This window comes from Barbus barbus (assembly GCF_936440315.1).
Source record: "Barbus barbus genome assembly, chromosome: 25".
Classification (NCBI taxonomy): Eukaryota; Metazoa; Chordata; class Actinopteri; order Cypriniformes; family Cyprinidae; genus Barbus; species Barbus barbus.
In genome coordinates this window covers 643,216-669,060 of record NC_136753.1, presented here as the reverse complement: position 1 = coordinate 669,060, position 25,845 = coordinate 643,216, and the positions used below count along the sequence as shown (strand labels likewise).

Genomic DNA, 25,845 nt, shown 5'->3' with positions numbered 1-25,845 from the left:
ATAATATCTCACAGTTTTACTGTATTTTTGCTCAAATAAATGCAGCCTTGGTGCATAGAAAAGACTTATTTCAGAAACGTTAGAATTAAAAAAAAAAAGTGTATACATGTATGTGCGCGCACGTGTGTGTTTGTGTGTGTGTGTGTGTGTTTTACCTGCTGGTCGATCCCGACAGCGTCCAGACCGTGGTACATGATATTTACCCATCCATCTTTAGACGCCAACACAAACAGTGACATCAGAGCCTGAAATGGAGAATCACCAAACAAACACAGCAGATCATCAGCGGCAGGAAGTCAAGATCACATTCATTTCCTCCACAAGACTGAACTGATAGAACAGATCTCTAAAGCTAGCAAATAAATCATGAGGTTCCTGATAGTGAGTCGGACAGTCAGTGTAAGTTTAACTTGAGTTTAAAAACAATACTTGAACATTCAGTGAAGAACCAAACAACTCATAATCCTGAGGAGATGCACTCGAGATTATTACCATGGAAATGAAAATCATGACAAACACCACTCATATTTTGATCCCTCACTCTCATGATGCACCATGAATAAGTTCTCTGCCATCTAAAACCACTTATAGTTTTTGTATGAATATGAATTAAAATGTAAAGATATTCTTTTAAACTTGCACTGTAATTTCTGGAATATAAATCTTGTTTTTCTGAATATGGTTCAATTTAAAGGACATCTTGTAGAGTGAGAGGAACTAAAATATATGTTTAGTGTTCATAAAGTTTATAAATGTTTATTTTTATTTTATTCATTAATTTTTCTGAATGTAATAATAAAATGTCAAATTATGATTTTTTTCCTTCTCAGTGCAATTTTGACCAGATGCAAGCTGCAGATGCACTTCACTTATTTTCAAGAAAATATGATACTTAGTTACTGTAAATGATTAGTAATATATTCTACTGTTGTGATTTTACCAGTGTCATTCACAATGCATCATGGGATAGTAGTTCATACAACGTAGTTTCAATACACTGTCTGTATCTTTGTCATTATTGACAACATTTTCATACCATTTTTTTCATGAAACGAAAGTGTGTAATGTTCAGATCTGGCTGGCTTGGTTCATGGCTAAAAACTCTTTATTGCAGAATATTTTGTAGTGTTTATGGAGGAAGTAAATGGGGAAACAAAGACTTCAGGAAGCAAACGCGTCCGTTCGCTGTTGGGCTCATTAGCAGGAGTCTGACCCTCACCTGCCCCAGGTTGTCAAAGTTGTACTTGTGATGAACCCAGCGGTAATTGGCAGAGAGACAGTCGGATTTATTGGTGATGTTCTTCACATCCAAACCCACACAGTAAAAGAACTTCCCTTTGAAGAGCTGTTGACACACACACACACACACACACACACACACACAGTGAGACCAGCGTCTGACGGAGCAGGACAACAGATCACTGTTGACTGAACGTGGGATGAACCTGAACTCCTAGGATGCCAAAGATGATGAAGAAAGCACAGCAGATGAGGACGATGTTTCCGATGGGCTTCAGCGATGTGATCAGAGTCTCCACCACCAGCTTCAGACCTGGAGCTCGACTGATCACCCTGAGGAACCATGAAGAACCGAGTCACAAACACACAAAACCACACCGGACCAATAGACAGTCAACCTCAGAGACCCAAAATGGCCCTAAATAAATTCAATACAATTCACATAAAGAAAAAATCTGGTAAAACAGCAGACCATGAGTAAAACATATGACTTGTAAAACTCCTTGTATTTTACTAAATCTGAATATTACAGTACATTACAGTTTTTGTTATTGTTAAATATATACATTTTATTTAAAATTTTGAATTATATTTTTTTTCTGTGCTTTCCTGAAGCTCAAGCATTAGATGACGGCTTTAGCAAACGGCAAAATTATGAGATCGATTCCCAGCAAAATTGGTTTGTGTCTAGTTGACTCAACTAATCAACTAATTAGTTGTTCACCTGAGCGGGCGTAATGTTCTCAGCAGACGGAGCACCCGCAGGACGCCCAGGATCTTCGCTCCACCCGTCATCGACACCACGATATCAATCAGAGACACGAAGACGAGAAACCCGTCCAGAACGTTCCAGCTGCTGCGCAGATACGCCCGATCCCCCAGATACAGACCCTTCGAAACCACCTGCGACAGAACACAAACAAAAACATGCTGAATATTAACCCTTTAGAGCCTGAACATTTAATGGAAGAGTTTATTGAAGCTTTAAACAAAATATAAAAGATATTTAAAGACAAGTTTGTGTATAGGCCTACACTTTTTTGTTGAGCATCATATTTGATATATCAGGTTTTATGGCTCATATACTATAGATATAGTGAGAACATGGAGGAAAAAAACAGCACAATTTTATTCAGAGATATGCAAAATTATGAAGAAATAAACGCTCCTCAGAAGATGTGAGATGTTTTGGAGGCTTGTGAAGATCATTCCTCCGCTGAGGAACAGAGAAAGTAAAGCTTCTGGAAACAAACGCTCCTCAAAAGATCCTGATGATCAGATTTGAGACGCACTGATCTTTCTAAAAAATGACCGATGGAGAATCAAGTAAAGCTGAGCTGCTTCAGTCTGGAAATATTACTACAGTTATTCTGATGTAAAAATCAACCAAGATTTGACAGCAGAAAGCAGCAGCTGAAGCTGGACATTTGTACAATTACACTAAATGTGACAAAAGACATGGAGTAGACCTGAGTTTGCTTATATCTGAGTTTGATGGACACATGACCTTTGATATTGAGAACTGAAGATATGTGGAGCGATTCACCCTCTGTATGATTATACAGTAAGTTTGGTGCTATTTTCTGATACAGACCGGCTTTTTCTCTCTGCGAGCGGAAGAACACTCTGTTCTGACAGCATCATTAGAGTTTTTACCGCGGTAAGGTCTGACAGGTACAGAGAGAGAGAGAGAGAGAGAAAGACCAGCTGCACTGCGTTTGAAGCTGATTTCACCTCAAGAGACAGAAACCTACAGGACACCGACAGCCACCCTGACGCTTCAGAGCCGGACTAGAACAAACTCAGAGTGCTTTAAACTGGAGACTATTTACTAGCGTGTTCTCCCAGCATGCACAGCGACAGTCTCCAGTGCTCTCATTGGCTCATTTGCTAACAAGACTGATTTTAAAAGGATCTAAATGAGCTGAATAATCAGTGTGAGCAGCAGACAGCACCGTTGAGACACTGTAATGAACACACTTACTGCTGAACCGCCTCAGTGTGTGTGTGAGAATGAATGAATATTCACAGTCAAACGTAGTCAGATTATGTGTTTTCTACAGAAACAACAGCTGACACAACAAAATCAGTTCAGTGTCACTGGCCACCAAGACATTTATTTTGATTGCTGCACCAGCAACTATGCCTGTTTCATGGCAAAATCAATGTATTTTAAAATAAATAGTGATAGCATTTCAGAATCAGAATCAGAATCAGAATGAGCTTTATTGGCCAAGTATGTTTACACATACAAGGAATTTGTTGTAGTGACAGAAGCTCCACAGTAGGACAGTAACAGGACAGGACACAGATAATGAAACAAAATAACAGGAAATAGCCAATGATTTTATTTGACACTTCCCCTGGACACGTGTCAGAAATTAATGAGGGCTTGGGGCAAATTTTACTAAGAATCTACTTATTTTCTTTTTATTTATTATAAAAAAATAAGCCTCTTACACTAGCATTCTCTATTTCTCTATTTATGTGTTGACTTAATTTTTTTTTTTTTTTTAAATGACCCTCTAACACTGGCGTTCCCTAGTCTTTTTCTTTTCTATCTACTTGTTTTCTTTTTATTTATTACATATAAAATCCTTGCTACTTGTACTGCACTAGGCTAACTGAGACTTGTCACAGCACGTCCATATTATTGTTCTTTTGTTGGTTTTGATTGCTTCTAATGTCCTCATTTGTAAGTCACTTTGGATAAAAGCGTCTGCTAAATGACTAAATGTAAAAACGCCACCAAATCGGACAAAAATGCCCCCGTTACAATCAAAATAAATTCATTACAACTGTCACAAAGTGAAAAAAAAAAATGAAATGGAAAGAGTTGATTGTGGTATTAAAATCAGATCTGCTCGTGTTGTGCCATATTTATTTTTACACGTTTTTACAGCATTGTGCATTACAACCAATCACACAAGTCCGTTGAGTTTATGAATGCAGTGGCCAATCAGAGGCGTTCAGATGAGTAATCGCTGAAACACAGGAGCTTTGTTGAGCATGTTCTCTCTGACTGAATTCTCTCATCATCAACAAAGTGCAGATGTACGTGTTGCTAGGGTGTTCTGGTAGTTGCTAGGGTGTTAATAAGTCTTAAGGTGGGTGTTTTAGAAGAGTGTTATTGTCGGTTCATAATGAGGATGTTTGGGTGGTGTTTTCTTCCTGTCTGGCAGTACTTAGTGATATAAAGGGACCTGTAAGACTGTGGATACGTTTACATGCAACCAAATAATCCGTTTGCAATCGGATTGAAAAACCTTCATGTAAACATCCGATTGAGCTCGATCGGAATGAAATTTCGATGCGATTGAAGGGGGTGGTTTATTCCTTTTCTAACACGTTTGAGAGTGCATGTAAACACTTGATCGGATTGAAAACCGAAACTGAAATGACTGTGCATGGGCTATGATGTAGAAATGGCGTCATATGACGTGCGGAACAAGCGGTTCTTCATTTTGAATAAAGTGTTATAAATGTGTATCCTGTCATTATAAAACTCTCCTTTATATGTATATTTATCCACAAATTGATAAATATTAATTCTGCTGTTAAAAGCAAATGAAGAAACAGTGTAGGAGAGTGGTTATTATGTGCAAACAGTGAGAAACTAACGATATTTGTGCAGTGTGCGCATGTCAAAAAAACTGGTGACAGAAACGCGCACATCAACCCAATTACTTTATTTAGCGTTCATGTAAACACAACATTCAGATTCATCAATCGGAATGAATTCAGTCCGATTGAACCAAAAATTGTGGATGTAAACATAGCTACTGATGACTGATGTAGAGGTGCTCAGGTGAGCAGTTACCTTGACGGTCATCTCGGCCACAAAGATGGCAGTGAAAACGTAGTTGGAGATGGTGAGCAAGACTCGCTCCTGACGGGAGAAGAGAGGGAGACGGTCAAACAGGGAACAGAAACAGAATGAATGTTACAGCAGCGGTGGCAGCGGCAGCTAATGATACAGCAGCTCTAGGAATGAGACGCATGACTTTTACAGGGGGGTGAAATATCCTCTGTGATTATCCTGCTGGAAAGGCTACATTCACACGGCTGAAGCGCTTTCAACACTCATTCAACACCACTGAGAGGCTACAGGACGAGCGCTTGCTAGTGCTACACAATCAGAGCAGGTGCTAGGGTGTTGTGGGTGGTTGCTAGGGTGCTGTAATGGTTGTTAGGGTGTTGAAAAGTTGTTAGGGGTTTTGTATTGTTGATACACAGTTGGTAAATTGTTCTTGTTAAGGTGTTGAAAAGTTGTTACTAGGCTGTTTTGTGTTGTTGATGCATAGCTGGTGGGATGTTCTTGGTGGTTGCTAGGGTGATGAAAAGTTGTTACTAGGTGTTTGGTACTGTTGGTACATGGTGGAGTGTTCTTGTTGGTTGCTAAGTGGTTGTTAGGGTGTTGCGAGTGGTTGCTAGGATGTTGAAAAGTTGTTACTAGGGTGCTTTGTAATGTCGATACATGGTGGAGTGTTCGTGTTTGTTTCGAAGTGGTTGCTAGGGTGTTGTGGGTGGTCACTAGGGTGTTCTGGTGGTTGATAAGTCTTTACTAGGGTGCATGACTGTTTTTAATGAGTAATAAACATTTTCAGTTTAGTATGTTTAATACATTTTGAGAAAACATTGTAAAAAGAGATTTTGTTTGATTTCTGTCTGATTGTAGGATGTGATGTTACACCGTCGTGATCTTGTCTGACACTTAGATCTGTGCAGATCGTTCAGGTGGAATTTCCTGTTGGTTTCTCCTGTGTGAAGCTCAGGCGCTGATGTGACGGTATTCATGCAGAGCTGCAAATCACTGTGTCACTCCTGCTAGACGAGACTGTGAAAGAGAGTGAGGAACGTACCAGGCTGCCCTGATGGATTCTGGGTCTCTCCAGAGCCACTGTGATGCAGTTGAGGAAGATGAAAGCCAGAACCACATAGTCAAAGAGCTTATGAGCGATGATGGTCTGACACAGCATACGGAACCTGCAGAGAGACAGTCATTCTTCAGTCAACCAATTTTACTTTGTGTTTCTAGTCTACTTTAGCTTTGATATTGTTTAGATCTTAAGGCTAAGTGATGGAATTGTATCTTATGCTGCCTATCACTATGTTGAGAGTTGCTGAAATGGCGTTTGGTCTCGTACTGTATCGCGTATCTTGTCAGTGTGTGCACTTGCTTGGCCATTTTTAGTGATTAATAGGAAAGTGGGTTCAGCTGAATTGTAGTAGTGATTTGTTAGATAGGTATAAACAAGGTTATTATACCGCGGCAGCCCTCGTGTAAAGACCATCGACTCTACCGTGCGACTCCACCGGGCTAGGACACCGGCAAAGGATATAAGTATTGCTTTTTATTTTAAATTCATTTTAAAAAGAATGTCCCTTTTTATGTTTACTATTGAAATGTTGTTGTTGTATGCATTTGTCAATTTTATTTAATTTCTGTATTTTCTTAAATGGGTGTGTATATAGTATTTACAGAGTGTTAACTTTTAGTTTTAGTTACTTTTTCTTATTTGTAAGTTGCTTTGGATAAACGTGTCTGCTAAATGACTAAAAGTAAAGTAAAGTAAATATCAAAAACTAATGCTAAAATTAATTTGAGCAATACCAGTCTATTTTGTTTTATGTGTCCTTTATCTGAAATAGTAGAAATAATAGTGCCACCATCTGCAAATCTCCTTCACCATCTCCTTTAAAAAAAAAAAAAAAGAAAGTCATGCTGCAAAGATTACCTGCCACTAATCACATCAAACAAAACTCCTGAAAAATCCTGGACAGAAAACCTCAGAATATTAGATCATAAATATAGACCAACTTTTTGTCACATTGCACATTTATAGGTTGTATGTGTGTGTGTGTGTGTATATGTATATGTATATATATATATATATATATATATATATACTGTACACATATACATGTGTGTATGTATGTATGTACATATATGTATATATGTATGTATGTATGTATATACACACACACACACACACACACACACACAAATGCAACCTATAAATGTGCAATGTGACAAAAAAAAAAAAAATATATATATATATATACACACACACACACACACATAATTTGTATATATATAAATATTTATATATATTACAATTAAATAGCATTTATAGACATATAAGGATTTATATCCTTTTGAAATATAGAAGTTCCTAAAATGTCATTAAAAAAAATGCATTTTATACTTGCAATGTGATGATCAATCATAAATCTGATTATTTGGTTAGTAATATAGAAATACTGCCAATACTAAAAAGAATTAAACGTTTTTATTTTTCAAAACTTTTTTTTTTTACTTTTTGAAATCCTAAAATAATCCATTTAAATTCATTTTGAATAGCATATTTTCAGTGTGACTCCACTGTACATGTTTCCCTAAACCCACGTGTCGCTATCAGCTGCTCCTGATGTACAGTGATCAGTGATGGTTTGTCCAAGCTGTTCACGTGTCACAGGCTGCTGACCTCTGATATATCCAGTGACAAGTTCTTGACCCAAAGCATCTGCTTTATCAACACAATGTGATCTGCTCATATGAGTGCTGAAATGATCACATGCTGTGAAACAGGCCTGAGACTCTCAGAGGTCATATGTTTGCCCTTCTGCAGTCTCTGAGTAACTTCACATGTGTGTTCTGTCATGTAGAGCAGCACTGAGCTCCAGCACAGCGAGCGGCGTCTCTGATGGACTCTTCCTGCTATCAGCACGACTCTAATCAGATCTGTGAGTCTCATTAAACTCTGATTCTGATGAAGAACATCTGACAGACCACATGAGGAAAACCCATCCTGATGGGTCAATACATACCAGACTCAACCAAACCAGATGCTGAGGAGCTCAGCAGAGCAGCGGGAGTCTGAGGCGGTCAGACGAGAGTCGGCATCATACAGTTGATATACAGAGCTGTCGGAAGGGCGTTCAGACACGATACACAGCAGAGTGACTGCATTCACTATTTCACACCAGATCAAGCATTGCACTAAGAAACTGTACTTAAATTAATTTTTTTTTTAAACGAGTTTTCTAAGCTTATTAACTCTTTCCCTGCCAAACACGTAATTTTCAGTGTTCTCGCTGTTAAACACTCGGGGGCACTATTACAATCTCCTCAATGAGTTTTTAATGTTCCAATCAAAAACGCAGACAAGGAAGATGAAGAAACGAGCGGTCTCATATGTAAGCATATACATATGAAAAATAATGTGATCATTCACACTAAACCACATATAAATGAAAACTGCCTAATGTTACCGAGTGAAATATCGATCCAGGAAGGGGTAAAGGACTGAAAGCTTTGGGATACTGATGGAAGCCTTCTACTGCATCTTTACTTTGATAATAGTACTGAACATGATCCCGATATAGTATTTGATAAAAATGCGATTTTCTCAGCTTTTTCTTTTTTTTTATGAAACCTACCTACATTCAAGTGTTGATAAAAAAAAAAAAAGAATGCTTGAAGTTAGGATAAAATGGAAAATGAATTTATAAAAATAATAATTTTGTTTAAAAGTAGCGAGTCGTTTCTTTATTTTCATGTATTGCATGTTCAGAAATTCTTAAAACACGATATTCTAGGGTCCATGGAAATTTAGTGAAAATCATCAAAAATACTAGCGGGGAAAGAGTTAATATGACTTTTGAAATGAAGAGACAGTAGAGATTTTATCATTTTTGAAGTAAAGCCTGTCAAAAATGACTATTTTCTCATTTTAACAGAACTCAAGTAAAGTACAGATTATGTGTAGTAATGAAGTAATGCTACACAAATACTCACACCTCTGAAAAGCATCATTCAGTCAATCAGACTGACCGAACATTTGAACAGAATGAGAGTGTATGTGAGTACATACTTGTTCTGTGGGGAGAATAAGTAAATGGACCAATCCTCTCTCTTCTCACACCAGTCTGGACGATAGACCTCCATCATCTTCTGGATACGGAAGCACAGGCTCTGCGACACACACACACACACACACAGGGCTCTGGTTATCTGAGATAAAGGCAACTCTTTCCAATTTATTTTGAATAACAGTTTCATTTTGCCTGGGAGACATTTCCAATAAACTGAGTAAAATATGAGGATTAACGCATCCGTATGACATCCATATTCATGTGAGCGGACAGCTGCTGTGACCCAGCGGAGTTTGGCTATTGTGTTTGCTGTCATTGTTCATAATGAGCTTCTTCTTGTTGTTTATCCTCCACACACAAACACAAGTCTGTGAATCTACTGCAGCCGTATTTCACTTATGAGACGTTTATTAAATGCTAAAATGAGCCGAGATTCTCCTCAGTCGTCTGTCAGATGTGACGATGTGCCGCTCAGCAGAAAATCGCTCTGATGATACACTCAAACTGATTCACAATAGCGTTTTTAAATCACTTCACTGAGAGGAAGAGCTTCCTAAAGGACCTTTAAAACTGAGAGAGATCGTCAGGCTCAGAGAGAATGTGTAACTTTATTCCACTTTTCATGTGCTGCTTCTCAGAGAAAATCATCTGAAATTAGCATAATGGCTTCAACAGCAGAGCTGAGAGTACTCAACACTTACTGACCGCTGAAAGCAACAGCACATCTGTCTGTACACCTCTCTAACCATCTATCTGTCTATCTATCCATCTATTGGCCTATCTATTCTCCTGTCTATAGATATATACGTCTACCTATCTGTCTATCTAATCTACTTACCTGTATATACGTCTATCCAACTATACGTCTGTCTATCCATCTATACATCTATCTCTGTCTGTCTGCCTATCTACATGCCTATCTATCCACCTGTCTATCCATCTATACATCTGTCTATCTATGTGCCTATCCTATCCATCTACAGTCACGTGAAAAAGTTAGGACACCCTATTGAATTCCATGGTTTTCCTTCTCAGGACATAATTTTAAAAAAACAAAAAACGGTTCTTTCCAGATCTTAAAATTTGGAAAATAAAACCTCTGTTGAACAACAACACATGACATATTGCACCTTGTCAAAAAAATGCCAAAATTGAAAAGTTTGCTGGTCTGGAGCCTTCAGGTGTGTATTAACACAATGCCAAGGAGGTAAGACATCAGCAATGATCTTAGAGAAGATATTGTTGCTGCCATCAATTTGGGAAGAGTAATACGGCCATTTCCAAACAATTTTAAGTCCAGCATTCTACAGCAAGGTTGGTTAATCACAAGTGGAAGACATTCAAGACAGTCACCAATCCTCCCAGGAGTGGACGTCTCAGCAAATTCACCCCAAGATCAGACCATATTATGCTCAGAGAAATGGCAGATAACCCAAGAACTTCACTGCAGGCTCCACAGGCCTCAGTTAACATGTGAAATGATAAAATGCATGACAATACAGTTAGAAAAATATGGGACAAGTATGGCATGTTTGGAAGGCTTGCCAGAAGAAAGCTTCTTCTTCTAAAAAAGCATGGCAGCACGGTTTAGGTTTGCAAAGTTGCATCTGAACAAACCATAAGACTTCTAGAACAATGTCCTTTGAACAGATGAGACCAAAGTGGAGAAGTTTGGCCATAATGCACAGCAGCAAGTTTGGTGAAAACCTAACAAGCAAATCAGCACAAAAACCTCATACCAAAAGTCACACATGCGGGTGGAGGGCTGATGATTTTGGGCTTGTTTTGTAGCCACAATGATCCCAAGCACACCAGAAAATCTACAACAGAACGGCTGAAAAGCAAAGAATCAAGGTTCTGCAATACCCCAGCCATAGTCCAGACATTATCCTGACTGAAATCATGTGGTGAGAGCTGTGTATAAACAAATGCCTACAAACCTCAATAAACTGAAGCAACGTTTTAAAGAAGAGTGGGCCAAAATTATTCCAGAACGATGTGAGAGACTGGTAAAGTCATACAGAAAATTATTACTTCGAGTTATTGCTGCTAAAAGTGGATCTACAGGCAATTGAATCATAGGGTGTCCTAACTTTGTCACACATGGCTATTCCACTTGGCTTTGTTTTTGTTAATCAAATAATGACACGGTGAGATATGTCATGTGATATTGTTCATCTGAGGCTTTATTTCCAAATTTTAAGACTTTCCAAGGACCAGGAATTTTTTTAATTATCTCCTGATAAAGAAAACCATGGAATTCAATAGGGTGTCCTAACTTTTTCACATCTAAATGCCTATCTATTTACATGTCTATTCATTTACATATCTATCTATCCATCCATATATCTGCCTATCTATCCACCTGTCTATCCATCTATACATCTATCCATCCATCTATCTGCCTATCCTCCTATCTACTCACTTATCTACCCATCACCCATCCATCCGTCTCTCTGCCCATCCATCTGTCCATCTATCCATCCATCCATCTATCTGTTAATCTGTCTGTCCATCCATCCATCCATCCATGTATCTGTAGTGAAGGGGAACACTTCCTCATTGTAAACATTAAGCCTTGACAAGAAAACCTAATTTATAAGAAACACTTATAGCCGTTTTAACAGGATGTTGCTCTGCACTCACATATTCGGTGTCTTCCTCCAAGTCATTCTTGTCTTTGCGTGCGTTGAGCTGTGGATAAACCTCTCCCAGCAATGGCCCCTGAGGGCCCGGGCCTTTCCCATTGCAATCCTGGTGTTCTGCAGACACACTCTTCTTCCGGACCAGCAGGGGGCGCTGCAGGAGCTCCGGCAGCTCAAGTGAGAGAGCGCGGCGGTGTCGGCGCGACAGGAAGGGTGGGTGGGGCAGGAGAGACTCGTGTTCGGCGGGGTACGAGTGAACACTGCGGACCCGTAAGCTCCCTCCGATGACCCCTCCAGCCCTCAGGCCACGGGCGGAGCGACCCGCGCTGTTCCAGCTACACCGCCGGCTCCAGGACGGCTGAGAGGGAGCACGCCCCCAGTGGTGGTAATGAGAACTGCGGCTGTGGCGCTATAGAATAAGAAGGAAACTTGTTAAATTTTTATCTCCTGGAGTCAGGTTTACAAAAATCTTTTTAAGAAAGGAGTTAACTTCAAGTAAGGTAGCCGCACTAACTTAATATTCTTTATTTCTTTACTTAATAACTTTAAATTTATTTTAATTTTGCGACAGAGCAAACAACAATCAGACATTTCGGCAACAAGCCTTCTTCAGTGAATCATATAGTCACGTTTCCCACAAGAGTTTTTAAAAAGAAGTGAATTCCAGAGATCCCTTGATGAAAAGCCTCCGGGTGATTTTTTTATTTATTTTTTTAAGAAAGGAGTGAAGACATTAAGAATGTTCCTAAGTGCAATTCTTGAAAAATTCTTAAGTAGTTTTCAAAAAAGAAACATTATTTTTTACGTCCTGGGGCTGGATTCACAAAAATCTTCTTAAAGAAGTTTTAAATTTTAAATTACATAAGTGCAATTCATGTATAAATTTCTCAAAATATTCTCAAAGTAAAAGTTCTCAAATATGTTGATTCAGTTTTTTTCTGAAGAAGAAAACGATAGTCTTTGGCTTTGTCTGAAAATGCTTTTTTCCGATTATTTTGTATTTAAAGTGGTGGCCAAAATTGTTGGAATACAACACTTGGCATATTTAAGAGGTTTCAGTTATTTTTGTTGAATATGCCATTACAAAACCCATAAAACGGTGGACTGGCCCCCTCAAAGCTCAGGCCTCAACCCCATTGAGCAAATTTGGGGAGAGTTGGATAATAAACAGATCTATTGTACATTTTAAAGGAAAGCCTTTGGCTTGAATTGCAGAAGGCATGGGATAACATTAAAGGGTAATTCCACCCCAAAATAATTTTTTTGTAATTTATCACTTACCCCCATGTCATTACAAACCCGTAAAAGCTTTGTTCGTCTTTGAAACACAATTTAAGATATTGTGAATGAAACCCGGGAGGCAAAATAGTTCATCTGACATCAGGGGTTCATTCTGAATGTTGTGAAGCGACGAGAATACTTCAGATTGAACCCCTGATGTCAGATGGACTATTTTGACAATGTCTTTCATACTTTTCTGGGTGTGTGTGTGTGTGTTCACTGCTGTGTGTGTGTGTTCACTGCTGTGTGTGTGTGTTCACTGCTGTGTGTGTACACGTTGGATGGGTTAAATGCAGAGCACAAATTCCGAGTATGGGTCACTTCACTTCATTTTATTCTTGAATGTTTCGTAAATCCGTCCCCTGACTCTTAATGAGAAGCTCTGCGGATGAGTTAACTTCACGCAGTCGCGTGTGTGTGTGTTAATTGCCGTTGTGGTGTTTCTGATCTCGCTGACTGCATTCGCTCATTTTTAGCAGCATGGGCGGCAAAAGCAGTTGCCATAGAAACTTGTGTTCTCCAGCGTCAAGCTCTCGTTTTGACCTGATGCTCACGAAACCTCAGCGTTCACATCTGACCGTCAATAAAGTGACTCAGGTCACGTCTGGTGACTCGACATCATTAGGATTAGGGATTTACGCAGCAAGAAACATTTCATTCTGTATGATGTGTGCAAACAATTTCTGTCTGAACGATCACGGGTTTTACCGTGTTTTACCATGTTCCCAGAGACTCTTTCCCACCACAATCTCCCGATGGCACGTGACTTCAAGAACAACAGCCCGACACACTATATTTAACCCAAGCGGCTCACGCTCGTCTCTCTCGATACACACGGCTGCTTCAATTAAAAGAGGGGTTGCTATGGAAACCCCAAAAGCCTTGGCTGAGCATCCGTTGCACATTATCAAGAGAATTGTGGTCTCTTGCAAACACACACACACACACACACACACACACAGACGAGTCTCTGCTTGAGGGATTTTCTAATTCCAAACATTAATCTGCACTAATGTTCCCTTGACTCATTGCATCCACAGACACACAAACGCAAACATGACAAATGATCGTCTGGCGTGATGACATTGATTTCTTCATCGACTGACCAGAGATGAGGATCTCCTGCCCAGGCAGATGGTTCTGCTCCGGTGGTTTTCCTCGGAGGAGCCGGTCTTGGTCTTCTCCTCTGCTAGCGGCGCCAGATCCAGATGCCCATTAGGAGTGAGGGACGACAGCTTGGGATCTGGAGGAAAGAAACGGAAGTCAAAGCCAAGAGCAGATCTCTGGCCATCAACACAGGCCGTGAAGCTCTCCAGAGAGAGCACTAATGTCTCCTTCATGAGTCCCTGTGGAGTTCTTCGCCCTTTACAGCCACAGAAACTCAGAAACTGGAGGATTAACGGCCCTCAAAAGTGTCAAACAATCCCAATATGAGTCCAAACAATTTGAATATGAGTCCAAATCAACATCACATTAATAATAAGTCAAGTCAGACACATTGATGCAAGAGATGCAGTTCAGTCCAAAATCTAGTGTTTTTTCATGTTTCATGGACTTCATCTACACTAAGGTAAGTATAACATCTTGATTCAACTGCAAATCTGTGTCCCACCAACTTGTATCCATTCAGGACAAATGAAGCATGGCAGTGAGCTGGATGTAGTTGATGGGTTATATAATGAGAGTGAATGCGCTGTGATCGTACCAGAGAATGTGAGCGAGTTTTTGTGCTGTTCACTTCCATTAGAGGAAGATCCTTCATCATCATCATCAGAGTACGAATGATTGGCATCACCCTAAAACACACAGCTCACATCAGCATGAAGAACAGGACAACACTCGAACAACAGCTGGCTAAGTAATTTCACAAAGTCAAAGAGACAGTGCGTTTTCACCACAAATTTAAGTTTATAGATTACAGATTTACAGAAAGGCTGGTGAGGATGAATGTGACAAGCTGCACAAACCTCACTGAACAGCATGAAATTCCAATCAGAAACAACTACATAATGGCTTTCCCAATAAAGAAACTATCTATATTTTGCTTGCTGCAACTCTCTTATTCTACCAATAAAGAGAAGCACTTCAGTTTAGGAACCAATTCTCACTATTAACTAGCTGCCGATTAGAATGCATATTACTAGCACATTGACTGCATATTAGTACTTGTAAAGCACATATCAATGCCTTATTCTGCATGAACATATTTTAGATCCCTTAATCCTAAACCCCATACCTAAAGTTAACAACTAACTTACTAAATATCTTTGCACACTTAGTCTGAAATTCTCGTCCCAATTTTTTGCATACTAAAAAATAAATACGACCTCGCATTGTATCAATCACGTTTACACAGGTTCGATTTTCTGCGTTTTCGCATCCGTAGCAAGCATTTTGATAGGAAAGGATGAGGAATACGAAAAACTAAAAAAATGCATACGAACATTTCGTACTCAGTGTGCAAAAACGGTTAATAATCAGCTAATTGGGAGTTTTTTTAGGCAAAAGTTAAAGTTAATAGATAGATAATAGTAATAACTGGTCCCCAAACTAAAGTGTGCCCAACAAATCATAGACTTCCACATATACTTTAATAAAAAACAAAACAAAAAAGAATATGATCAAAAACACGAAGAACAAAAATAAATTGAATTACATTTGACCTCAATAGTATTAAAAATAAACAAATTCAATTAATCCTTTCATTTTTTAACATTATTTAACTACATGCATTTTAACTAACAATTAACTCAATTCTACTGCATTTATTGATCTTAAGTGAAGTAAATGTTTAGATTTACTAATATATTTGTTTTTAATCCATAGCTGTATCTGTTAACATTAATTAATGCACTGAGAATTAACATGAACCAAAAATGCTTAACATTAAGAAGGATTAATAAATGCCATAAAAATATATTGCTAATTGATAGTTCAATTTAGCTAATGCATTAACTAACATTAACAAATTAAACTGAAGAACCTCTTTGCCTCACTCTACAAATCAGGAGTTATTATTATCAAGAGGTATTAAAATTAAAATAATTCATTTCAACTATTCTGATACATTCATTGTTTAGAATCAATGTGTCAAACTGAATCAGACGGTGTAATCAGTGAAGCACTGAACCGGTTTAAAGGACTCACCTCAGCCTGAAATCCCTCCACCAGAATGGCCACCAGCAGGTTGAACAGCACGTAGTTCCCGAATGTCATCAGAGCCACGAAGTACAGAGCCACCAGAGGAGACGTGGAGGCCATGCCATTATACAGGACCACGTTCCAGTCCTCCTGAGTTAGGATCTAAACACACACGTGAGGAAAGATTTGTGTGTGTGTGTGTGAACATGCTTCACAACTCCTTGTTCAAGCTCTTGTTCTTTATGTACCCTCTAGAAGCTTGCATTCTGCAAGTGAACATCGCTTTATTGTGCATCCCAAAGAGGCACAAAATCACTTTCACAGACTTTTACATTAACTGTTGCCTCCTGCTGGAATGACCTGCCCAACTCAATCCGAGCAGCTGAATCCTTACCCATCTTCAAGAATCAGCTAAAAACACATCTCTTCCACTTATTTGACCCTCTAACTCTAGCACTCTTTATTCTAATTCTATTCTTAAAGAAAGAAAAAAAAACTAACACTAACTTTTCTAATCTTTTTGTATTCTATCTATTTGTTTTCTTTTTATTTATTATATAATTTTATAAAAAAAAAAAAAACAACCTTGTTACGTGTACTGCTAACTGAGACTTGTCATAGCACTTGCATATCATTGCTCTTTTGTTGATTTTGATTGCTTCCATTGTCCTCATTTGTAAGTCGCTTTGGATAAAAGCATCTGCTAAATTACTAAATGTAAGTCTCTGTGTGTGTGTGTGTGTGTGTGTGTGTGTGTGTGTGTGTGTGTGTGTGTGTGTGTGTGTGACATCGCTCTCTCTCTTTACCTGAAACACAGTGACGATTGCCCATAGCAGGGAGTCAAAGTTCTTTCTGTCTGGGACTGTGTCTCCAGTGTCCGTCTTCAGACTGAACTTGCAGCCGAATATATGCATTCCTAAAATACTGCAGACACACAGAGAGAGACGTGTGATTAAAAAATACTACAGTAGTCTAGTACCATTAGTCTCAAACTGACACACACACCTGAAGATGAAGATGAAGAGCATCAGCAGCATGCAGAATGTGGCCACATTGTCCATGGTCTTCATCAGAACCACCAGCTGTCTGCGCAGTGCCGGCATGAACCGGACCAGCTTCAGCACCCGCAGCAAGCGGAAGGTGCGGAGCACCGAGAGACCTCCGTCAGACTGACCCACGATTTCACACACACTGCAATTGGGACGGCCATTAGTGAACGCACTTCTGTTCTTATGCACAGACATCTGTTATTTGAGTAGTCAATTTGTTTTGTTAAAGTTGAAATTATTCTATCACACACGTCTCATGATAATGTAACATTACATACTGAAGCTGTATTTTCAAAACTACAGGTAAGTGTGATGATAAAAACATGATTATGTTTGCTTGTTGATGTGCAAACTAAAATTGAGAGTTGAGCTGAAGTCAGTAAGATTTGCACTTTTATTCATCAAGGATGCATTAAACTGATCAAAAGTGACAGTGAAGATGTTTATAATGTAAAAATAAATAAATAATATTTCAAATAAATGCTTTTTTGGACTTTCTATTCATCTGTGAATCCTGAAAAATAAAATTGATCATGGTTTTCACAAAAGCATTGGCCAGCACAACTGTTTAAAACATTGATAATAACCAGACATGTCATCTTGCTGAATTTGTTGATTCCTGCTCCTTATTTAGATGTATTTTGGCCAGTACATTTTATTGTTGATTGTGTGGTATTGAGCAGCAAATCAGTATATTAGAATGATTTCTGAAGGATCATGTGACACCGAAGACTGGAGTAATGATGCTGAAAATACAGCTGTGCATCACAGAAATAAATTACATTTTAACAGATATTCATATAGAAAACAGCTATTTTACATTGGAATAATATTTCATTGTTTTTACTGTATTTTTGATCAAATAAATGCAGCCTTGGTGAGCAGAAGATATTTATTTCAGAAACATTACAAACTCTTCCCAATCCCAAATGTCTACATGTGTATGCACAGTTTAAGGTGTATTAAAACCTTAAAACATATTTTAAATGTAACAGAAAAGCATCAGTAGGTGTTTCACTGGTAATTACCTGATGATCACGATGATCCCATCAAAGATGTTGTATGGATTGCGCAGATAATTAAAGCAGCCGAATGCTGCGAGCTTGAGGATCATCTCCAGAGCAAACATACTGGTGAAGACGATGTTACAGATCTCCAGAATATTAGTGAGCTCCTCCGGCTGAACACACACACAGAATGAGAACATGAAACACATCATTAACTCAAATAATGAAGAGAAACAACGATGAGACACAGAGATTCTCATCAACTCATCCTCATGTTCTTCAGCTCATTAAAGAATCACTGAAAGAACACATTGACAACCATATCACTTGATATCATAGGTGATATAATAGGTTGGGCTTTAGCTAATATCATTACACCTATAGAAAAACACTGCATGTATGAGATTTGTGTGTGTGTGTGTGTGTGTGTGTGTGTGTGTGTGTGTGTGTGTGTTTGTAACCTGCTCATGATGCTCTATGCCCATGCTGATGGTGTTGATGAGGATGGCCACCATGATTCCTCTGTTGAAGTATTTGCTCTCCACGATGCCCCACAGTTTGACCCTCATCTCCATCCACAGTTCTCGGCTCCGCCTCCGACACGCCCCCTCCACCCTCTTGTGCCTGTCCGTTTCCTCGGCAGCCTCCTCCACTGTCTCCTGATTGGCTGCTGAGGCAGAAGGTGCGGCTCCATCTGTAGTGCAGTGAGAGAAAAGCTCAGCGCTGCATCCATCCATCCATTCATTCTGCAATCCAAACCCCTCCCTCTCCTCTTCACCATGTTGTTGAAGGCTCTTCTCTCCTCCGTTGATGTTTGTTTTCTCATGCGTCTGCTCTGGTGGTTTGTGGTAGAGCATCCTGAGGAAGGCAGCGGTGCGTCGGCGCGCCTTGCGGAGGACGTGGCAGATGAGCTGGAAGATCTCCTCGTAGCAGTCGCCGGGTTCGGCCAGCGTGCTGGAGGACAAACAGGCGGCTCGCTGCTCCTGCATCAGCTGATGCTCGCGCTGTTTGGTCTCCGAAAACTGAGTCGCTATGACGACCAAACACAGGTTTATCATGAAGAACGAGCCAACCTGTGGAGTTACGCAAAAATTAAGAGAGAGAAGCACACTCAAGATTCAAGATTCAAGATTCAATATCTGCAAACACCAAACTCACTGCAAACACCAAACTGTCTCGCTGCAAGCAAACCTTTTCACTTTTCACAAACTTTTCACTTTTTTACAAACACATCTCACTCCAAACACACTCATCTCACTACAAACTAATCTCATCTTACTACAAACACTTTCTTCTCACTGCAAACACACACCACTGAAAACACTCATCACTTGCTTTTCTCACTGCAAACACTCGCTGTTCTCACTACAAACACACACCACTGAAAACACTCATCACTTGCTTTTCTCACTGCAAACACTCGCTCATCTCACTGCAAACACTCGCTGTTCTCACTACAAACACACACCACTGAAAACACTCATCACTTGCTTTTCTCACTGCAAACACTCGCTCTTCTCACTGCAAACACTCGCTCATCTCACTGCAAACACTCGCTCTTCTCACTGCAAACACTCGCTCATCTCACTGCAAACACTCGCTGTTCTCACTACAAACACACACCACTGAAAACACTCATCACTTGCTTTTCTCACTGCAAACACTCGCTCTTCTCACTGCAAACACTCGCTCATCTCACTGCAAACACTCGCTCATCTCACTGCAAACACTAGCTCTTCTCACTGCAAACACTCGCTCATCTCACTGCAAACACTCGCTCATCTCACTGCAAACACTAGCTCTTCTCACTGCAAACACTAGCTCTTCTCACTGCAAACACTCGCTCATCTCACTGCAAACACTCGCTCTTCTCACTGCAAACACTCGCTCATCTCACTGCAAACACTCGCTGTTCTCACTACAAACACACACCACTGAAAACACTCATCACTTGCTTTTCTCACTGCAAACACTCGCTCTTCTCACTGCAAACACTCGCTCATCTCACTGCAAACACTCGCTCATCTCACTGCAAACACTAGCTCATCTCACTGCAAACACTCGCTCATCTCACTGCAAACACTCGCTCATCTCACTGCAAACACTCGCTCATCTCACTGCAAACACTAGCTCTTCTCACTGCAAACACTCGCTCTTCTCACTGCAAACACTCGCTCTTCTCACTGCAAACACTCGCTCTTCTCACTGCAAACACTCGCTCTTCTCACTGCAAACACTCCCTCATCTCACTGCAAACACTCGCTCTTCTCACTGCAAACACTCGCTCTTCTCACTGCAAACACTCGCTCTTCTCACTGCAAACACTCGCTCTTCTCACTGCAAACACTCGCTCTTCTCACTGCAAACACTCGCTCTTCTCACTGCAAACACTCGCTCATCTCACTGCAAACACTCGCTCATCTCACTGCAAACACTCGCTCATCTCACTGCAAACACTCGCTCTTCTCACTGCAAACACTCGCTCTTCTCACTGCAAACACTCGCTCTTCTCACTGCAAACACTAGCTCATCTCACTGCAAACACTAGCTCTTCTCACTGCAAACACTCCCTCATCTCACTGCAAACACTCGCTCTTCTCACTGCAAACACTCGCTCATCTCACTGCAAACACTCGCTCTTCTCACTGCAAACACTCGCTCATCTCTTCTCACTGCAAACACTCGCTCATCTCATCTCACTGCAAACACTCGCTCTTCTCATCTCACTGCAAACACTCGCTCATCACTGCAAACACTCGCTCATCTCATCTCACTGCAAACACTCGCTCTTCTCATCTCACTGCAAACACTCGCTCTTCTCACTGCAAACACTCGCTCATCTCATCTCACTGCAAACACTCGCTCTTCTCATCTCACTGCAAACACTCGCTCTTCTCACTGCAAACACTCGCTCATCTCACTGCAAACACTCGCTCATCTCATCTCACTGCAAACACTCGCTCTTCTCACTGCAAACACTCGCTCATCTCACTGCAAACACTCGCTCTTCTCACTGCAAACACTAGCTCTTCTCACTGCAAACACTCCCTCATCTCACTGCAAACACTCGCTCTTCTCACTGCAAACACTCCCTCATCTCACTGCAAACACTCGCTCATCTCACTGCAAACACTCGCTCATCTCATCTCACTACAAACACTCGCTCTTCTCACTGCAAACACTCGCTCATCTCACTGCAAACACTCGCTCTTCTCACTGCAAACACTAGCTCTTCTCACTGCAAACACTCCCTCATCTCACTGCAAACACTCGCTCTTCTCTTCTCACTGCAAACACTCGCTCATTTCACTGCAAACACTCGCTCTTCTCACTGCAAACACTCCCTCATCTCACTGCAAACACTCGCTCTTCTCACTGCAAACACTCGCTCTTCTCACTGCAAACACTCGTTCATCTCACTGCATACACTCGCTCTTCTCACTGCAAACACTCGCTCTTCTCACTGCAAACACTCGCTCATCTCACTGCAAACACTCGCTCATCTCACTGCAAACACTCGCTCTTCTCTTCTCACTGCAAACACTCGCTCATCTCACTGCAAACACTCGCTCTTCTCTTCTCACTGCAAACACTCGCTCATCTCACTAATTTCACAGCAAACACAAACTCATCTCGTTGCAAACACCTGCCTCACTGCAAACACACAGAACAGGTAGAATCATCTGTAGGATTATGGGCTGCATGCCCACATTAAGCTGAATGAATACTACATGCGCAGTTTCATAGGATTACATGCATCTATTGAGGATAAATTAATTTGTAAACAAGTAAAAGAACATCAAATAGGCCTGAAGCACCAACGGCGATATCAAAATGAATCATCAGCATGTCAGATAAAACACTCTATATTGCTCTTTTAGAATAGACTCATAAATCTGTGTGAGTTTGTGTGTTTGTGTACTTACTATAATCAGCAGAATAAAGTAGATGAAGTTGTAGAATGAGTGAGCATCCATGACGTAATACATGATTTCCACCCAGCCCTCCAGAGTAATAACCTAAACACCATCATTTGCAGAAAAAAAAACACTTCAAACAGTTCTCTGGAAATGAAGTTTGCTTCCAATAAGTTCACATTAAACACAAAGAACATTAATCAGCTGGATGACAGTTTTCACAAGTTCTACTGTGGAAATGAGTCTTCAGCAGATACCTGAAATATAACGATCCAGGCATATCCGATGTTGTCAAAGTTGATGGCTCCTTTGTGCGGGTTTCTGTGTCCGGTGTGGCAGCGGGTGTAGTATCGGTTCCAGTTGACACAGAGCCCAGGGACGATGGCACTGGCGTTGAGATGGGGCTCGGTCACAAGACCCAGCGCCTGATGGTGCAGGAGATCATCCGCATCCAGACAGCACTGATGTCCCGCCACACGCCGCGCCGGCACGTCACTGCACGACATGATGCCGTTATCCTGCGGCAGAGAGCAGATGAAGGGCCTCTCGTCTTCCTCATTGGGAGAGTAGTACGGAGCAGGGAGTGCCACACCTGTTGAGCTGAGAGAAAGAGGAAATAGATTTGTATCCAAAACCTAATCAGACACTTTACTGCCTACATACACTGCAAACGAAGACTTTGTCATTTTTGCCATGTTTTTCAGTACAGATATCTAAGCATTTGTAAATCAAGACCCTGCTAACAGGGAATGTACTCGCAACTTTTTTCAAAGTTACATAAATATTAGGACAAAACATTTTTAAAGTAATGTTTATGGCACGTTCTTACAACATTAGGCATATTTGATATACACTATATTGCCAAAAGTATTGGGTCATCCCCGTCTAATGAACATGTTTGACTACTTTAGTAATTTCTATGAGTACAAATCTTAATGTTAAAGCATATAAGGATATTTTAGGGAATTGTGTGCTTCTAATTTTATAGCAACAGACAGGACTCTTTTCTATTCTAACATGACAGTGCCTTTGTGTATAAGACACGGCTCAAAAAGACCTGATTGATTGAGTCAGTGTGGAAGAACTTGTCTGGTCTGCAGAAAGTCAAGTCCTGATCCCAGCTGAACACCTCTGGTGTGACTTTATATGCAGACCTTGAGCCAAAAACTCATCACCAAACACCAATGACTTGTATAGACACTATAAGCAAAAAAGTGTTGGGTGTTCTTCTTTAGAAAAGAAAAAGGCACTAACAAAACTGTGGCAACAAAGATGGAAACATAATTCATGTATTTAAAAATTGTATTTCCATCTGTTGCAACAGTTTTGGACGTGTCTAAAATGTCAGTACCCTTCTGTACAAGTCATTGGTATTTGGTGATGAGTTTTTGGCTCAAGGTCTGCATATAAAGTGACACCAGAGGAGTTCAGTTCTGCTGGTTATACTCTGTATAATTGTGTGTAACGAATAAAAAAATCTTGAATCTTGAAAACTGTTGCTATAAAATTAGAAGCACACAATTCCCTAGAATATCAATTATATGCTTTAACATTAAGATTTGTACTCATAGAAATGACTAAAGTAGTCAAACATGGTTCATTAGAAGGGGGTGCCAATACTTTTGGCAATATAGTGTATGTTCTAACAAAGTTGAGAGAAAAAGTTCTTAGAACAACATTCTTGGAACATGTTATTTGTACTGGAATGTTTTAAGAAATGTTTTTGTAACCTTTAAATAACATTCCAGACCAGACATTTTTACATTATTAGAATATAAAAAAATAAAATTTTGTAGATTTGTTATTTATTTATTTGTTTTACCTTTAATTAATGTTATAATCATGACAAGAAAACTAGAGATTTCAATGTTTTAGAAATATTTCAAAACAATGTTTGTGTAACGGTTTAATAACCTAATGTACTTAAAAAGCAAAATATAAGATATTCCATATTCTTTCTAAAAAAATGTATCAAACTGAAGTGAGTTTATGCTTATTTTTATAGATTATTTTTAGAAATCAGGACTTAATATCTTATGTCATTTTGCTTGTGTCTTGATTTAAGAATGTTTTAATATTTGTACTGGAAAACAAGACTGATAGAATACTGAAGATGAATATAATTTTTTGCAGTATTTCAGCCGACATGGACCCTTAAAAAATAACTGATTTGCGAAAACTTTACCTAGGGTTGCTAATTTAACAACATGAAAGTATAACAATACACAGCACACATAAATATTGTGTAAAATAACAAATTTGCATTTTGATTTTTTCGCAAGCTCACTGCAATGTATTTTGGGATTGTCTTCTCTATGACCAATGTGTAGTAATTTCTGGAACAGCCTTCGATTTAAGAGAATGAAGCTGCTCCCTACATAGGCTGCTCACTAGGTTTTGGAACAGAGCCGCAGCCTTCATCACATATGTGTTTACAGTGATTTAGCGTATATCTCTGACATATAAAGACCAACATCCAGAAGCGCAGAAACACACACAGACGGTTTAACAGAGCTCAGAGGGCCAACGGTTTGTTGGCGCTCCTCTCTATGATCATAAAGGCGACATTCAGACGCTTTTAACAAACTAAAGAGCGCATCAGTGCAAACGCACAGATCAAACACTGAGAGCAAAGATTACAGAGGACAAACATCATCAAAGAGAAGCTGAGTGTTGATTCATCTATTAGTGGTGTGGCGCTCGGAGCCACTGAATTACCTGACACTGAGAAACTGACGATAATAGAGAGCTGTAACCACCAACATGTTCCAAAACAACAGATCACCACTTCATAAACACACTGCACTTCTGACGGAATACAGATTTACATACACTACTTCTAGTAAGAACTTTTTTTATTATTATTATTATTATTCAGCAACGGCACATTCAATTGACCAAAGTGACAGTAAAGACATTTCTAATGTTACAAAAGCTATTTTGCATTATTTTCTAATTTAATACTGAATTATTCATTGCAAATGATATTATCAGAATAACAGGTTCATCTGAGAGTCACTTTGGATAAAAGCATCTGCTAAAATAATAAATGTAAATGAATGAAATGAGCTTCAAAATGATGTTGAACATCAGTTATTTACTGTTGACCTATAAACTATTCATAACTTTACATCATAGCGTTTCTTTGTTTTTAGAGTCAAAATCCTGAAACTTCAGTCATTTCCAGGTTCAAATGAACATTAATTCCACTAAAATACATTTGCCAGTAAACTTGATTCTTTATATATATTCTACTGAAAGGTTAGAAAGAAATCAAAGGGTTACAGATATATTAATATTTTATTTATCAAAGATGGATCAAATTGATCAAAAGTGAGAGTAAATATAATGTTACAGTAGATTTCTATTTCAAATAACTGCTGTTTATTTGAAACCTCTATTCATCTGTGAATCCTGACAAATAAAACGTATCATGGATCTAGTAGATTGTATCTAATGATGCTGAAAATTCAGCTGCACATCACAGAAATAAATTACAGTTTAACACATATTCAGATAGAAAACAGCTATTTTAAATTGCAATAATATTTCACTGTTTTTAGTGCGCTTTTGATTAAATAAATGCAGCCCTGTAGGACATTTATCAGAGTTGTTGTCCTCAGCACTGTGGGAGTTCAGGTTCTGTTTGTGATCTCTGCTGAATCCAGCTGGTTTCAGAGCTTCAGCA

The 25,845-nt window shown here is 39.5% G+C and overlaps 1 protein-coding gene across 1 annotated transcript in view; it reads right to left on the bottom strand.

Moving 5' to 3' along the window:
- Nucleotides 1-25,845, bottom strand: part of cacna1ib (calcium voltage-gated channel subunit alpha1 Ib) — a gene marked incomplete at its 3' end in the record, with an annotated part of 82,669 nt that overhangs the window by 24,110 nt on the left and 32,714 nt on the right. Inside the window, exons 6-22 of the mRNA XM_079377143.1 lie at nt 22,415-22,757; nt 22,167-22,259; nt 18,702-19,313; nt 18,262-18,413; nt 17,190-17,375; nt 16,991-17,108; nt 16,191-16,346; nt 14,749-14,839; nt 14,150-14,406; nt 11,764-12,171; nt 9,117-9,217; nt 6,102-6,225; nt 5,060-5,128; nt 1,964-2,142; nt 1,446-1,572; nt 1,220-1,345; nt 156-245 (exon numbers count right to left, since the gene is read on the bottom strand). Of these exons, the coding sequence (XP_079233269.1) occupies nt 156-245; nt 1,220-1,345; nt 1,446-1,572; nt 1,964-2,142; nt 5,060-5,128; nt 6,102-6,225; nt 9,117-9,217; nt 11,764-12,171; nt 14,150-14,406; nt 14,749-14,839; nt 16,191-16,346; nt 16,991-17,108; nt 17,190-17,375; nt 18,262-18,413; nt 18,702-19,313; nt 22,167-22,259; nt 22,415-22,757 (3,232 nt within the window). The remainder of the gene's footprint in view (nt 1-155; nt 246-1,219; nt 1,346-1,445; nt 1,573-1,963; nt 2,143-5,059; nt 5,129-6,101; nt 6,226-9,116; nt 9,218-11,763; nt 12,172-14,149; nt 14,407-14,748; nt 14,840-16,190; nt 16,347-16,990; nt 17,109-17,189; nt 17,376-18,261; nt 18,414-18,701; nt 19,314-22,166; nt 22,260-22,414; nt 22,758-25,845) is intronic.